General features: G+C 39.2%; 2 protein-coding genes across 4 annotated transcripts in view; one reads left to right on the forward strand and one right to left on the reverse strand.

The window, feature by feature from the left end:
- Positions 1 to 11,637, forward strand: part of LOC108436617 (calpain-2 catalytic subunit-like) — a 29,609-nt gene extending 17,972 nt beyond the window's left edge. Inside the window, exons 11-21 of one of the 3 annotated variants that reach the window (XM_017713222.2) lie at positions 1,236 to 1,247; positions 2,065 to 2,276; positions 4,567 to 4,603; positions 4,739 to 4,804; positions 4,895 to 4,952; positions 5,043 to 5,107; positions 6,426 to 6,494; positions 6,881 to 6,959; positions 7,157 to 7,273; positions 7,354 to 7,412; positions 9,764 to 11,637. In XM_017713222.2, the coding sequence (XP_017568711.1) occupies positions 1,236 to 1,247; positions 2,065 to 2,276; positions 4,567 to 4,603; positions 4,739 to 4,804; positions 4,895 to 4,952; positions 5,043 to 5,107; positions 6,426 to 6,494; positions 6,881 to 6,959; positions 7,157 to 7,273; positions 7,354 to 7,412; positions 9,764 to 9,787 (798 nt within the window). In that variant the 3' untranslated portion in view covers positions 9,788 to 11,637. The remainder of the gene's footprint in view (positions 1 to 1,235; positions 1,248 to 2,064; positions 2,277 to 4,566; positions 4,604 to 4,738; positions 4,805 to 4,894; positions 4,953 to 5,042; positions 5,108 to 6,425; positions 6,495 to 6,880; positions 6,960 to 7,156; positions 7,274 to 7,353; positions 7,413 to 9,763) is intronic. The other 2 variants (XM_037534534.1, XM_037534533.1) reach the window with 2 other exon arrangements.
- Positions 11,638 to 11,697: 60 nt separating this feature from the next.
- The window catches only part of aars2 (alanyl-tRNA synthetase 2, mitochondrial (putative)), a 31,686-nt gene continuing 26,276 nt past the window's right edge, over positions 11,698 to 17,107 (reverse strand). The window contains exons 20-22 of the mRNA XM_017713221.2: positions 13,390 to 13,473; positions 12,163 to 12,276; positions 11,698 to 12,001 (exon numbers count right to left, since the gene is read on the reverse strand). Of these exons, the coding sequence (XP_017568710.2) occupies positions 11,816 to 12,001; positions 12,163 to 12,276; positions 13,390 to 13,473 (384 nt within the window). The 3' untranslated portion in view covers positions 11,698 to 11,815. The remainder of the gene's footprint in view (positions 12,002 to 12,162; positions 12,277 to 13,389; positions 13,474 to 17,107) is intronic.

The raw sequence follows: 17,107 nt of genomic DNA on the forward strand, positions 1-17,107 counted from the left end.
TTATGGGTGAAATCGATATGAAAGTATAACTCCACCAACTCAATGCCCCTCATTTAACACGAGGAGGTGCTGCTTCCCTTTGCAAAACCTTCAGCCTATTGCGATCTTTCCTGGTATTAATGCCACTTTAATGTCGAAATTCTACGACTTTTTTCTCAAAATATTATGACTTTATTCTCAAAGTCTATTTTTATTTTCATCAACATTGGCCCTAAAATGTCATATGTCAAAAAGCTAAATACATCTAAAATCATATTTATAGGGTACTTTTTGGTAGGAGGTGGCTGTCCCAAACCCTAACCCCTAACCCCTAAATTCATGCTTGTAAGTAAAAAAAATTAAGTATTATTTTCACATCATTTGTTTTTTAAAGACTTGATTAAGACTTTATTTTTAGATTAATCTTAGTTTAATTTTTTAATTAAAAAATGGTTTCAAACTGCTGTCCCACATTTTCATGTCACTACCAAAACAGAGTTTTAGTCTGTAGGTAGAGCCTTATTTTAACCACGCTCCTGCCTTTTAAAGCAGGAAGTGACACTGCATCCCTGTCCCTCATGGCCACATGGTGAGCAGTTACATTCCACTGTTTTGAAGGGAATGTATCCCAAAGTCTGGAAATCAGTGTAGGACATTATAATCATCACTACTGAAACAGTATTTTTTGGAATTAATTCAACTTTTTTTCAGTTTTAATGTCACTACCAAAACTGTGAGTACTGAAACATCTGGCAAAGTTATGGTGTGGTGCATTTGAGTAGTGATGTGGTTATTTTGACAGTGACGCAATGGAATGTTCATTCTTTTATTTGAATAAAATAGACATAATTAAAATACACCAGTCAGGTATAACATTAAAACCACCTCCTCATTTCTACACTCTTTGTCCATCTTATCAGCTCCACTTACTGTACAGCTGCACTTTGTAGTTCTACAGTTACAGACTGTAGTCCATCTGTTTCTCTGATACTTTATTAGCCCCCTTTTACCCTGTTCTTCAGTGGTTCCACTGCTGTTCTACAGAGAACTCAGTAGCAGTTTTTAAACTGATTCTATGTTTTTACTCGTTATTTTGTCATTATTTCAGTGAAGTAACAATACTTGTACTTGAGGAAGTGTTTAGCCTCTTCTACCCACCCCTGACAGTCAGGGCCTGATCTTAGATTAAGCTTAGCTCATGACATTTGACACATTGCCAAACATTCCCTGAATCTCTTCCTGTTTGTTTCCCACAGCTTCCTGCAAAGGTACGTGCACAATACAAAAGCTGTCCATGTACTTCCCGCCCCTGCTTCTGCTAAGACAGATGATGCCCACGCCATAAAAAACTACCAACAACACATATGCAACTCATATGGGAGGTGGAATAATATAACAACTGTGGGTTGATTGACTGCCTGGGCTTTAGTGAGCTGCTGATTTAACCTCTTAAACTCACAACAGGTCCAGACCGTTCCTCACTCTCATAGCTACATCTATTCCTTATTAGTTTCCTAATAATTACTGAATAATAAGCCTGAAGATTAATAGCGGAATAACAAATTCCAGTATCTTTCAGTTTTATCTGTGTAATGGACTCAAAACTCACAAATAATAGAATTTGCAACTGACCTGGATCAAACAACATGATTTGTTAATGCAGAACTTATTTGCTGAATTTAACATATTGGGGGTGAAAAAACAACAGTACGACAGTTATGGCACATTTTATTATTTACATGTTTCTTCTTTAATTTAAAGCAAATAAAAAGCAACTGTACACTAACATTTGCCAAATTTCAGTCTGCCCCCTGTGGAGGATGTGTTAAATTTCCACATCAATCAGAACATGTAGTTTGACCAGGGCGTGCTGAAACTTTTGCACACAACTGCTGTTCTTTTAAAGTTTTATCCAACTTCCCAACGTAGAAGCTTTTCTGATATCCATCGCCATCAGGCGACGTCTCTAAAAAAAGCCCAATGCCCATTTTTGTCTGTATGTTACAAATATGGCGTACAGAGATTGGTTTGGAAAAACACTGGAGAATTCCTTTAAGGATTTAAGTGATTAATCGATTACCTTAGTACTCAGGAAAGGGGAATATCCACCTGGATCATAAATTCTTCCTGACCCACAAGTTGACTGCCCGCTCTGAGACCTTCATCAACAGACGTGAGGTGTGCAGTCGCTTCCGCCAGCCTCCAGGAGAGTACCTCATCGTCCCCTCCACCTACGACCCGAATCAGGATGGGGACTTCTGCTTGCGTGTCTTCTCTGAGAAACAGGCCATGGTCCAGTGAGTACAACACAGTGTTTCCCCTAGATTTTTCTTCAGGCAGAGTCATAGACCCTTCCAAGCTTCCAGTGCTGCCGTAGATACGTGATATCATCAAACAGATGTGTTCCTAGCGCTACTAAGTATCACAACTGTCCTATGATCGAGAGATCAATCTCCGGCAAAACCACAGCCATCCAAAAAAACGGCCAAAAAATTTGTGCATATCAGAAATGCAGACTCGAGTCAGTGACTTGAGTCTCAGACTCAGCACTTGACTCACACTCTCACCTCAGAGACTCGACTCAGACTCACACCTCAGAGACTCGCCACTGGACTTGGACTTATATCTCAGACTCACCACTCGGCTCGGGCTCATCTCTCAGACTCAACACTCGACTCAGACTCACACCTCAGAGACTCACCACTGGACTTGGACTTATATCTCAGACTCACCACTCGGCTCGGGCTCATCTCTCAGACTCAACACTCGACTCAGACTCACACCTCAGAGACTCACCACTGGACTTGGACTTATATCTCAGACTCACCACTCGGCTCGGGCTCATCTCTCAGACTCAACACTCGACTCAGACTCACACCTCAGAGACTCACCACTGGAGTTGGACTTATATCTCAGACTCACCACTCGGCTCGGGCTCATCTCTCAGACTCAACACTCGACTCAGACTCACACCTCAGAGACTCACCACTGGACTTGGACTTATATCTCAGACTCACCACTCGGCTCGGGCTCATCTCTCAGACTCAACACTCGACTCAGACTCACACCTCAGAGACTCACCACTGGACTTGGACTTATATCTCAGACTCACCACTCGGCTCGGGCTCATCTCTCAGACTCAAACCTCAGAGACTCATCACTTGATTAGAATACTAAGCCACTGAATTTAAAAAACTTATACCATCTTAAGAAAAAACACCATTAGTGTTTGTTTATTAACTGTTTTAAATCAGATCATGGCATGAAGTTCCTGCTAAAGCCTGAGTGGATCGATAAATCAACATGAAGAACATGTTACTTACCCCTGAAAATCCTGGCTTTATTTCATACTAAGGCTTATTATTCAATAACTACACTGTAAAAAGTGGCTTATCAGATCAACCTAAAAAATGACTTAATGTGGTAACAAGTAAATTAACTAGTTTTATTCAACCTAAATAAATACTTTGTATGACCATTGAGGTGAATAAAACTAGTTCACTTGCTTGGTACTACATCAAGTAATTTTGTTAGGTTGACCTGACAAACCTTTTTTACAGTGTACATGGACTCCAATGCAAACCATTTGAGATGTTCTTAGATTATAAAATTGTATAATAAAGCTTTGCTTGCGCCAGCTAGCCCTGGCCTTTTAAAGGGGTTATAGCAGTACTAAACTTGTTTAGGGATGATGGAACCAATCGGTTTCTTCAGTAGTGAACATTCTATGTATTTTTATTATTTTTGGTTTTCCCCAATCACCCCACAGTAGTTAGGACTCCCCCAATCACCTAATACTACCAGAGCTTGGGGGGCGAAAGCTAGCACAGGTCTTCTCTCAGACCTGTGAAGCACCACCACATCTTTTCGAACTGCCACTAATGCAACATCATTGGATAGTTAAGCGCTTTGGGTGGAGAGTGCCAACCGCCAATTATGTTACATCAGCTAGCAGACGCCTGCACTGGCTAGCATCTCACTTGATGATGCGGCGAGACAGGGTGCCATCCGACCCACCCAGAGAGAGCAAGGCCAATTGTACTCCCATCCATGGGATGGCTGTTCTAAATGTATTATGAATACTTGTTTATGTGTCGTAATGGAATATGTTACTGAACACATCTAGGGGGCAGTCATGGGCTGGAGGTTAGGTAACCAGCCCTGGTTTGATCCCCTGAGCCGAAGTTTGTGACTGAAGTGAAGACGGAGGTGAAATTTCCCCGTTGTGGGACTAATAAGGGTCAGTTAATTTAAAGAAACTTGATTTAGAACAGTGAATTCAGTATTCAGCCATCACTACTTTCTCAAAGTATTCGGACATCTGAACTCTACTCATTTGTAATAGAAGATTTTGAAAAGATGTTCCCAAACATGTAATGGACAGTGTAGTCCTCTTACGGTAGGACTAAGAAGGCAAAAACTGACACTGGATCAGTATTGTCACCAAATGTAAAAGCAATGAATTCGTCTCTGCTGTAATAAAGAATAAGGATCAGAAAGGTTTGGACAATAAGGCAGAATCCAACATTCTAGACCAGACACACTGTTACGTTATCAGCATTAACATTTCTGTGCTTTTTCCTCCAGAGAGCTTGATGACCAGGTGGAATCAAATGTTAAAGAAGTAAAGTTTTCATTTCTAATATTTTCTGCTCTATACTCAGTAAAGAAAACCAAACAGGAAAACTCTAATTAACTGTATTGATAATCTAAATTGATATATTGATAACATTCATTTTAAATCATGTACTTGTTTAAGGTCGACATCTCAGTGGATGAGATTGATGGTCAGTTCATTAGTCTCTTTGGACAGCATGTAGAGCACGTGAGTATTTCAGGATGACAAAGACTGTGGGGATAAGACGTGTTGGAATTGAATCATATTTAAGCGTTTCTTTTCTCCAATCCCCTATAGGGCAGTAAACTCTCAGCCTTTGAGCTGAGGAGATTTCTGGACAAAGAGGTCACTAAGTGTAAGTTCTGCATTTGATCTGTTTTCTTCTCCTTTCTGCACACACTGCTTTAAGACTCTTGGATGTTCACTTTGCGTTTGTGTTTTTCAGGTATTGACATACAAACTGAAGGGTTTAGCCTGCAAAGCTGCCGCAACATGGTCAATCTGCTGGACGTATCTTCTTATAGATGAGAGTAGGGCATAACCTAACATGATTACATAAATGTTGTTATTAATAATGCCCGCCCCACAGTGAGGTGGAAACCAGCGATGTAGGGTGGCCAGTCTAATTTCCATGCGCTGACCACCCGGGCCACCCCTTTAAAACCACGCATGCTAATGTACAGTACTGTGTGAAGGTTTTAGGCATCTAAGCAAAATTTTTAACGACTGACCTCAGCAGTGAGTTTATCGCAATATACATTTGAATAAAGTTATATTCATAATTCAAATAAAAACAAGAATTTCTTGGGCCCATATTTTTCCTTGACTCCTTCACAGCCGCCACAGAGACTCGTTAATATCATCAATTACATCATGAGCTCAATTTACTGAGCACTGATTGGTCAAACCAGGAGCTGCTTTTTAACTACATATAATACTGGACTTCCTCGAGGAGCGGCTTGGAAACGGGTAAACAAACACACCAACATTCAGAAAATCATATTATATATATATATATATATATATTTTTTTTTTTTTTTTTTTTTTTTTTTTCCCAAATATTAACCTTTTTCTCAGCAAATAAGCACAAACTACACAAATATTTTGAAAATGTGTCTTGGGTGCCTAAGACTTTCACACAGTACTGTATAGATTTTACAGCCATATCTAAATACTACTACTGTTTCTACTGTTGATACTACTACTAATAATACTTAATCAGACTACTAAATACTACTACTACTAATTCCCACTATTACTACTGTTAATACTTAATCAGACTACTAAATACTACTATTAATAACTCCCACTATTACTACTATTAATACTTAATCAGACTACTAAATACTACTACTAACTCCCACTATTACTACTACTAGTACGTAGACAACTAAATACTACTACTAAAAACTACTACTACTAATACTTAATCACGCTACTAAATACTACTACTAATAACTCCAACTATTACTATTACTAGTACTTAATCAGACTACTAAATACTACTACTAAACGCTACTATTACTTAGTCAGGCTACTAAATACTACTACTAATAAATCCTACTATTAATACAAAATAATATTACTAAATACTAAAAACCCTCCTGTTGATAATACTACTGCTAATACTAAATGCTACTATTGTTACTACTACCAATGCTACATTATTATTACTATTGCTACTGCTATCACTAAATACTACTACAACTATTACTGCAATAATTACTATTGAATACTACTAATACATAAAGTGTGAAATATTAAATATATATATGCATACACACATTGTAAACTGATCAGTTAAGGAACCTTCACATCAGTCTAACAGAAGGATGGCAGTGGAAAACTCGGTCTGGTGGAGTTAAAGATTCTCTGGGACAAAATTCAGAGCTATGGGGTGAGTGACGTACCCATTTCTCTGAAGGTCATAAATACATACATATACATAACTGCTATTTTTAAAACTGGGTTCAGAAATTTGCTGTTGTCAGTATATTGCTGGATAATGATGCAGGACGTAACTGACCCTCATGTTAGCCCCAGCAACATGAGCAGTATCAAAGTAATGAGAGTATTTTAAACTAATAACTTAGTCTCTCTAATGATTTAGTATCATAAAATAACTTAAAAAATGTCAGCACATTTTACTCCAATTGGTTTATGCAGATCACTTAGCAGGTTTTGCTGAAGTTACAAGATTCGCGCAAGCCATCTCAGAAACTAAAGCATGAAGCTAAAGATGTACGAAAAATGCTCTTGGTTGTTGTGTTTGTGTGCACTCAGAACATCTACAAGGAGAAAGATGAGGACAAATCCGGCACGATGAGCTGCACCGAGATGAGGAAGGCGGTAGAGGCAGCAGGTCTGAGAAGATACTTATTCACTCCTAATAGCTTATCAGTCTAATCAGTATTCCCATTCCAGACACACCTAATCCAGGTGCAGATGGACTGCAGAGGGCTGATTATGACTCCGAGGGGCTGATAACGGAGTAGAATCTGAAGCAGCCTCTAATTTGAAAGGTAGTACAGAGTTAGTGTTGTTGTTTGTACGTTGCAGGATTCTCTCTGAACAACTCACTGCATCAGATCCTCGTCGCCCGCTACAGTCAGCCCAACCTGACCATCCACTTCAATGAGTTTGTGGACTGCCTGGTGCGTCTGGAGTGCATGTTTAGTAAGTGTCTGATATCAGTAACCTGTATTTAATGTGGAATTCAGATCTGTAAACATGACCAATTATGTTCTTGTGCACAGAAATGTTTCAAATGTTGGACAAGGACGGAACAGGCAAGGTAGAATTCAACATGACCGAGGTTTGTGTTCTCAGTCATCACTGATAACTTCTGAAGCAGAGAAAGACATCCACGTCATCCACTTGTATAGGTTCTAAGGTTCTATCTGACGTGTGTCAAAATTAAGTTATTCACATACACTTATTCTGTGACTTAGTCACATTATGTGATTTGTGTCTTTTTTAGTCGTGTGCATTTTTTGGACCCTTTAGAAAACAAAACCTGAAAAGTCAGCACTTCGAATACACTCAAGAGGACCAATAAGGTTCTGCTTCTTTGTCATGTCGTCGCTCTGCTCAGTGACTGGAAAAAGTTTATAAAACTTTAGGAAACACTTTTAGGAAGTATTTTGCTGAAACTCAACGTTTTTAAAATAGTTTAATTGTATTATTATTACTATCGCTGTTGTCAGAAGAAAACCTCACATATCCATTTTTAGCGTTTTCCAGTTTTTTGACATATTTTGAAAATATCTGTTGTCCTTTACATTGTGTGTTAATTTCATTATGATTGGACTGAAAGAAACAGCCAAGAATGACTTGGAAAAAACTCTGGTTCCATTGACTTACATTAAAAGTAAAGTATGTTTTTTCCTTCTCCTGTAAAGTTACCCTTTTAGAGATACAAGGTTTTCTTCCAACAACAGCGCTATATTAAGCCTTAAAGGTAATTAAACAGTGTACATCTGAATTGACGTGGTCGTAATTGCAACATTCAGCCAACTTTTTTCTTCTTTCTCCCAAAATAAGACATTTTGGTGCATTAGAGTCACATTTCTGATATAAAACAAAACCTCACACGGCCTTTAGATTGACCTGCTACACTTATTGGCTGGGGCAGTTCATTACAGTAGCTGGCTGCTGTGATACCTAAAGGAGAGTTAAACTAATGGTTCCTACCTAACACTGACCTCTGTACTGGACAAAATATTAAGTGCTGATGCTTAATCTATCAGTCAGTGATTTTTTGACTAAGAAAAAGATGATTTGTCCTAAACAAAGAAATAAATGTCATAAAATGTCAAATTTAAATTTCAAAGTTAAATTGAACTTTTTGACAAGTCCACAGGGTTAGAGTTTGTTAATTTTATGTTTAAAATAAATTCCAAGTCCGTCTAAGCGTTGGCTTTGACATCAGGAGATCGCGAGTTCGGTCCCTGGTGATGCTACAGCCATCCGTAGCCTTGGAGACCTAGAGAGCACAATGGGTGGGTAGGATGTTCCAAAAAATCATTTACAAGTCTGACAGGATTTTCATATTTTACATTGACATTTGTACAAAATCTTTGAAGCTCAATATCTCAAAACTGCTCAGAACCTTAGAACCAAGGGGATGACATTACAATTTATCCAATTTGTATTTGTTTATTTAATTTATTACTGTTTCATGCATATTACAGTTGTTTTGAGGTTCAGTTTCCCCTGCAGGTAATTATTACTGTGTTTATGTTAGCATCTATTAAAGCTTTCCTGATCAGTAGGTTTGGTGGGGGTAGAATGTCGCTAATTGTCTCTGAATGTTCAGTTTCAGTTTCAAAGTTTTGCTGGAGAATTCCACCCTCATTGAGATGTAAACAAAGACCATTGTGACCACCTAGAGCAGGGGTCAGCAACACCCAGCCCTGGAGCCACATGCAGCTCTTTTACTGCAGTGTTGCGGCTCCACAGCTGAATTAGATTTGTAGGTAATAATAAAATAATCCTCATTTACAGTAAAATAAAGCTCTGCTGATCATTCCACACAGTTTAACAATAAATGGTCTTAAACGCTGGAGGTAATATAGAACTGCTGGTTCACCCTTTAACTCTGAAGGTTGGCATGCTGGTCACCATAGCAACACAGACAACAACACAATCTCGCCTAGCTAGTAGCTAATGCTAAGGCAAAGGGAGAGATTTAAGACGAACATCGATAATTTGGAGACGAATGGACTCATTTGCATTTAGAATTAGTCCAGTTGGTTTTCTGATACGTTTAATCTGCCATGAGAAACTGTCAAACACTAAACATGTTTGAGGAAAATTTTCTTGCCGGAGATCCGAGAAAAGCGGCTATAGCTGAGCTAAAGCTTAAAGCAGAGCAAAGCAAGTCTGGATTTCTGTTTATATTTTAGCCTATATTAGTACATCAGCACATACTGAGACACATTTACAGCTAAGGTGGTAAAATAGGCATAAAATGTTGAGGCTCCCAAGGTGGTTTGATTTTTGTTGAAAGGACAAAATTATGGACTCATGGATGGCTGTGGCATCACTGGGGATCAAACTTGTGGTCTCCTAATGATAAGGCCCACGTTTGGACAGTTGTGCCACTCTGAGTCCCTGAATGACTTCTCCTTTACATGCAGCTAACTTTTCTCTGTCTCCCTCTAGTGGCTGAGTGTGACTATGCTGTAAAGGAGGACAACCGCAGGCTGTGGCCAGCAAAGCAGCACAGAAAGAGAAACATAACCGACAGAAACAGGAGCAGCATCTCGTCTCCTAATCTGACTAAAGCTTTACTATAAGCAGAGCAGAGCAGAGCAACATGGGACGAGCCTTCAGTCTTTAGAGCATATATTACTGCTGATGAGACTCATCCAGTGTGGCGGTGTTCACAGTATGTATGTTCACCACTTTAATTTTGAACCACATGCTATGTTTTATATTTTATTATATATATTTTTTATATATTATTTTTGAAGTAATTTTGTGTCATTTTGAAATCAGTTTTTAATAGCATGACATTAATAAAAACCTGCAATGATGCCAAATTATTAATAAAAGGAATAATGGAGTATAATAAATTATACAATATAGATTTAAACGATATAAATCAAACCAAAAGGAATTTTTAAACATTCCATTAAGCATTCCGAGAATATTCAGAAGTATTTATTACTATTATTTAAAATATACTTTGTGTCTAATATAGCCTATTCTACTTAAAGAATTACTACAGATAGTAATTTGGTCTGAAGATTTAACCACTGCTGCATAAGTTATTAAAACTATACTAAAAAAATACTAAAAGTATTAAAACTGTCTAGTTCTATTAGCATTTTAGAATCACTACAGTAAGTGAGTGAGTGAACTAGTGAGTGTGTTAGTCATTCGTTTTTTTTTTAAATTATTATTCTCAGTCATCTGCAGCTTCTTATCTACAGCTCTGTCCATCATTCTGGACACATCTACAATTTCACAGTATTCAGGATCAGAGCATTTCAGGACTGATTAAAGCTCTACTGCACACATCACCAATAAAGCACACATCTTGAGAAAGGGAAAAAGTGGTGAAGGAGGACCATAAACAGAACACATAAGAAAAAGCATAGGAAGATATTGGTGGATGAGGCCCAGTGAGCTTAAATGCAGTCATCCCTCAGACAGCCTCCCCATCCAGGGAGGATAACACCACAGCCCTGTGTACTGGAGATTGGGGATAGATTTTCCACTTGAGGTATTTTAGCCTGCCATTAAGAATCCTTGGGAAAGACTCTCCTCTCAAATCTGATTAGATAGCCTTTCTGGATAAGAGCATTAATCATATGCAGTCAATTAATAGTTAACGTTCAGGAGTTGCCCTCCAAAATGTCAGGGGACAGGTCTGAGGACGGGTTCCCCTTTTCCAAAGTCTTGGTTCCTCTTCTAATGCTCTTAGAAATCTATGAATCTTCAACCTGCCAAATGTGAGTGAGTGAGTGAGCGAGCGAGCAAGTAAACGAGGGAATAAGTTAGGCCCATGAGGTTCTTTGCTTCGAATAAAAACTTTAAAAAAAAAAAAAAAAGTTTAACTTAAAATGATCATGAATCATGACTAATCATGAATGTTAGAAAAATAATTTAATAAATGCTCATTTTATATAAAAAACAGTGCAGTCTTCCTTTTACAACAAAGGAAAAAAAATCTTTACATACCAATGAAAACAGAAGATTGCATACCACTCAATTTCCAGTACAAGATTTCAGTATTTTAGTGCTGAGCTGTATGAAGGAGAGCGAGAGGCTACAGATACGAAGGAGTCAGAACCACTGACTGTATATATGAGATAAATATATTCATTGGTGGGAACATGCAGCCACTGTTACTCTCACTGACTGTTTGTGATGAAAACTGGACACTGTGTTCACCCATGTTCAGTTTGTGTGAGCCTGATGAAAATGATGTAATAACTACATCCTGATGAAGCTTATTTTGTCCATTAATGTAGCCGTAACAAAATGAATGTCAAAGTTCACAAGTAAATAAGATATAACCATGTTCAAAATGTGTCTGTGGGGTTCTCATTTCACTGAATGTGTGAGGGGCTGAGTGTACATTTGTTCCCTGTGTGTGTGTGTGTGTGTGTGTGTGTGTGTGTGTGTGTGTGTGTGTGTGTGTGTGTGTGTGTGTGTGTGTGTGTGTGTGTGTGTGTGTGAGAGTGAGAGGTTATATTAGTGTGGAGCTCAGTTTGTTGTCTGCTGGCGTTTGTTGTGGGCGAACTCTTCAGCCCAGTGCATCATCTCCAGCAGGTCAGTGACATCGGTTGCCGTGCCGACCCCTTTAGCTACCGTTGCTGAGCCACCTGCGTTCCCCCCCAAGCGGCTACAAACAGCCAGAGCCCACTCACTCGCAGATACAGCAGCCTGACCCTGCAGAGGGAGAGAGAGAGAGAGAGAGAGGAGGCGTGGATACAGAGAGATAGTGATAATGAAAGAGAGAGGGAGAGACACACGAGGTATTTTTTTGCATCGTCACTTAAAAAACAACATTCAAATGACATAAAAACAACAAATGTGTATAAGCGTTTTACCTTGGGAACCTGGCAGGCACACAGAACTCTCCCTGAAGGCTGTAGGTAAGAGAGCAGCATGATCAGAGAGTCTGGAGCACGCTCACTCAGCTGATTCACCGTCTTCATCACCACCTGCAAAGTAGGAGTCGTCATCATCATCATCGCCATCATCAACAGCAGCAGCAGCAGCATCTACTATACCAGGGGTACTGAATTAAAATTCAATAAGGTCCAGAGAGGTTAGAGAGCCAGGGAAGCTGATTGGTTGAGAGGCGTTCTAATCATGCTGTTTCTCCATAACATCACGGGTTTTTCACACAGCATCACTCCGCTGAGATGCCGTTGCTAAGCAACGACTTTGAAAGCTGTAGGAGACGCTCAAGCCATTCGAATGTTTTTACTTCTTACTTTACCACAAACGACACTAAACAGTCCCAAACCGTTGGTCGGTCTGTGTGGAGCTGGAGAACGAACTGCCGGCTGAGCAGCGAGTGGGCGGAGCTTGTTATTCTGACGTAGCAACAAGCTGCTGGTTAAGGAGCTATAGTTTGGTGGAAGGAACTGAACATTAAAACATGAAACGCCGCGTTCACGGCCAGTTTATTCATTGCTTACTTTATTTAACTGTGTATTAAAGCAGTAGAACACTATATAGTGCTATAGTGTTATCATGTAGAACCACTGCCGTGACGTTATTTCGTGATAACACACTCTCTCTCTCTCTATTTCTGTCCTACTGCTTAAATAGGTAACGTGCAGAAATAGAACCCTAAAGAGGTGAAGCCGGACATCTCGCTTTATCAGCACTGCACAGCGTGAGAACAGTGTAGTATGGAAAGTTTATCCAGACTGAAGAACGTTTGAAAGGATTATTTGGCGAATACATTTGTTTGGACAGCTGATTATTTTATGAGAGCATGCCGTTTCATATTGGTTTATAGTTCATTTCCCTGCACTCTAATGCTGTCGCTGCTGTCGTTCGTTATCACTACAGGTTGTCCTCTTTTCAGGTGATGATGCAGCATTTCAGGCCAGTTTCGGATAGAATGTTGTTATACGTGGATCAGGTGATAACTGAGTGTTTTTCAGATGGAAATTTCTCCAAAATATCAGGCCGGATTAAAGTTCTAATGTTAAGAAGAGTCTTGGAATGGGTGGTCAGAGAATATCACAATTCAGAGAACAAGGATGAGAGGAAAAAACTGAAGGATGAAGAGGAAAGTAAAGGAGACATGGGAGTCTTACTGATATAGAGTCCGTCTCCAGCGTGTCCACCAGAACAGCTTTATTTGAGTGTCTGTTCAGCAGTTCCTTTGCTTTAGCTGCAGCCTACAGAGCAACACACACACACACACACACACACACACACACACACACACAATAATGTAATGAACTAGTGCAATTAACACTATGGCACAAACTAGAACAAGCAAGTAAGCCTCAAGTCTTCACACCCAAGTCCCGAGTCAAGACCCAAGTCAAGATAGTGGAGTCTCGATTCAAGTCCCAAGTCTAATCTTTGAAACCTAAACATGTCAGTCTGCATTCTTCAGCTCATTTAAGGCCTTAATACTGAATAATGATGACAGTACTACAGCCTCCTTAATGACATGTTAGCAGCGTGGAGCTGGATATTCATTTTCTATTTTACTTTTTTACTCTTCCAGCTAAATCCATGGAACACAGATAACCATGACGGCCATCCTGTACTACATATGACAGGAATTTTAAAAGTACTACTGAACTTAGCTAAAAAAATATGATGTGGAAATATCGGGCTCACCGGATTAAGATAAGAACCAGCTCAGCACTAAAACCAACTAAAAGCAGCTGCTAGTTTGAACTGAATTTACACAAAAACAGAAACCGAAACGATCAAGCTGAACAAAGTTTACGGAAAAGGCCGATAAACGACGGCGAACGTACGAAGCTGAAGTTGACTTTTTCTTCGTCGACAACTTCCTATTTGAATTTTCCGCTCCACCTTAAATGGTGCGGCAGTAAAGTTCCAGCGCCTCACCGCTGCCTCATTTGTAGAACGATAAAATCCAATATGAAGCTGGTGAGTAACGAGCCAGCCTCAGCCTCACGGCCACTGATGTGAATGATGTGCTTGAAGCTGTTAAAATCGGTCAAATAGAGATCTGCCTTTCTTTTGCTACCATGAGGACAGTGGTCAGTTCGCCTGGTGAGTTTAAGTGCTGAAGGCGCATTGATGCCTTGCTTGTTTCCAGCTTATGGAGGCGAAGTTGAGCTCTAGGGCGTCTCTCATCTTCCGATAATAAAATAATCAGAGCACAAACGCAGTGACCGACGTCTGTCGACGCTCCTGTTTATTCAGCTTAGGAAATGAACCCATTCACGGGGAATCTAGTCGACTGTGTAGAGTCCCGTCTGCAGTCAGACTCTCCACGATTTTTCCGCTTAGGGTTAGGGTCGTGACGCTCAAGTCCGAGTCCGAGTCACTGCAAAAACATTCCATCATCAGCAAAACTAACTGCTGCCTTATACTGAATCCCTTTGGATAAAAGATGAAAATCATGGACATGATCATTTCTGGTGATGTAAATGTTCTTCTAATCTTCTTTTATTACTTCTTAAAAGGCCAAAAGTGGCAACCAGCCCATTAACCATGCCATGTAGTTTTTACACTGTCCATGGGCAGCTCACACCTACATAACGCTTATTAAACAGATAAATAAATGGAATAAGAGACGTTTGCAGGTTATATTAAAGGGGAAATTCCAATGATTTTGAAAAATTTTGTATAATTAAGCTCTTAAAACGCTCCGTTCTAGAGAAAACACCAATCGTGGTGGTGACTGGAACCAGTTTACTTGTTCTAAAATCTACAAACCCAGAAACCTATTACATGAAACGCTTATGGAAGCAGTGCCTGATGCCTGGGACGTCGTTTCACCACAGTTTTGAGATTTTAGCCTAAAACTCATTTTTAAAATAAAATCATGGCGGAAGGGAGGGATGCAAAGTGCTGTGGGGAAAAGGCCCAAAGAAACCTTACTTTTTCAGATTGAACACTATTTTATTATTATTTTAAATGTTAAAATACAGAAATTGTGGGGAGGCTTATTCAGTTTTTCAGCTTCTAAACTGTGGGACTCCACCTTTTATTAGACAGTCCAGCTCACTTCTGAGCAACATTTAAAATCGTATCTCTTTAATGTTTTATTCTCTGGGGTATACTTGGGTTTGCCCATCTGAATTAAAATGACCAAATCAGTAACTGCATGAAATAAATGTAATATATATATATATATATATATATATATATATATATATATATATATATATATTATTTGTAAAAGCTCTCCTCAAATGAACAGAACATGTGTTTTATGATCACACATCACTATATGCTTACAATTTACTGCTGAAAGACAAAAATCTCAGACGCTCTTTGTGTTATTTCATAAAAGTAACATTTACAGAGCAGATAAAGATTATTTAAGTGACCCTTATTAGTCCCACAATGGGGAAATTTCACCTCCGCATTTAACCCATCCGTGAAGCCCGACCACATACACACTAGTGAGTACACACATACACTAGGGTTAGGTGTCTTGCTCAAGGACACCTCAGTCATGTGCTGTCGGCTCTAGGGATTGAACCAGCGACCTTCCGGTCATGAGGCTGGTTCCCTAACCTCCAGCCCATGACTGCCCCAATCAGATCACTGAAGAGACGCCGTCTGTTTATAGTTTATAGCCCAGATTTGGGGAAAAACTAGTCGACTTTCAGTAGAAAAACAAAGTTCAGCTTCTTTTATTATAAGGGTTTAAAATGACATCACCGTCTATTAGACTGTTACAGCCTCATACGACGCCCAGCTTCTGAATGGAGCTTCTGAAATATGAAAGAACATGATGAAGTGCGTTTTGGAACCACCGGTGGTCTTGAAGGCTTTGAAGAGGTTAACTCAGAGTTGAGTTAAAACTGCCTCTTGGTATTGATCTCTTTAATTTGATGTGCGTCATTGTCTTATATGATTTTACTTTAACACTCATGGTTTCGTCTATTACTGTTTATCTTTATCACGTCTGTAAAGCACTCTGAGCTGCCGCCGGCATGAAGTGTGTTACATAAATAAAGACTAATATTACTATTGTTATTATCATCAGCACATATACAAACTCAGGTGATGTGTCTAGGTTCACAGGTCATTCTTCAGTTGTAGACATTGTGACCCCTGGTTGCCATCACCACCACAAAAAATAGGAACGGTCCCACTTTATAATGTGTCTCTAATAACTGTGTAATTACAAATGAATAGCATGTGTAACAACAATGTAACTACTGAAGATTCAGTGTTACAGATGGATTATAGACGCACAGCGTGTGTAATTACACGTGTATCAACCTCAGTTTCGCCTCATGTAATTACACAAATCTTCTACACAGGAAATTTCCTGTAGTGCAGTGTTAAAGTTACACTATGAAGTGGACAGTTCCTGTGTAATTGTTATGTAGATACTATGTAATAAAGCAGTGGTAATAGAGACGCTGCTTTCAGGGGAAACGCAGAAAAATTAATGTCGTAAAAGGTACATGTTAAGATAAGTGAACATCTGCTGTTCTGTCACATTACAGAAAGGTTTAAAGCTGAAGCTCTCTAAATTTTGGGAAAGCCAGCAGTTACAGTGCAAGTTATTCCATTACAAATGTAATACCGTTTGTATTAGACGTACAGCGTGTGTAATTACACGTGGTAATTGGTATCTACCTTGTGTAATTACATGAGAGAAAATATGCTGTTACAGCTAACGATACACTTGTTTAATTACAAGGCAAAACTGAAGTTTATACCTGTGTAATTCCAGCTGTAATAGTGACTAAATCATTAGTAGTTACACTGTTGATGCACATGTTGTTAACATGTAACTACACAGTTATACGAGACACTTAATATAAAGTGGGACCATGAGAACATATTCTGAAATGTGAC

The sequence above is a fragment of the Pygocentrus nattereri genome, chromosome 25, assembly GCF_015220715.1.
Source record: "Pygocentrus nattereri isolate fPygNat1 chromosome 25, fPygNat1.pri, whole genome shotgun sequence".
NCBI classification, from domain to species: Eukaryota; Metazoa; Chordata; class Actinopteri; order Characiformes; family Serrasalmidae; genus Pygocentrus; species Pygocentrus nattereri.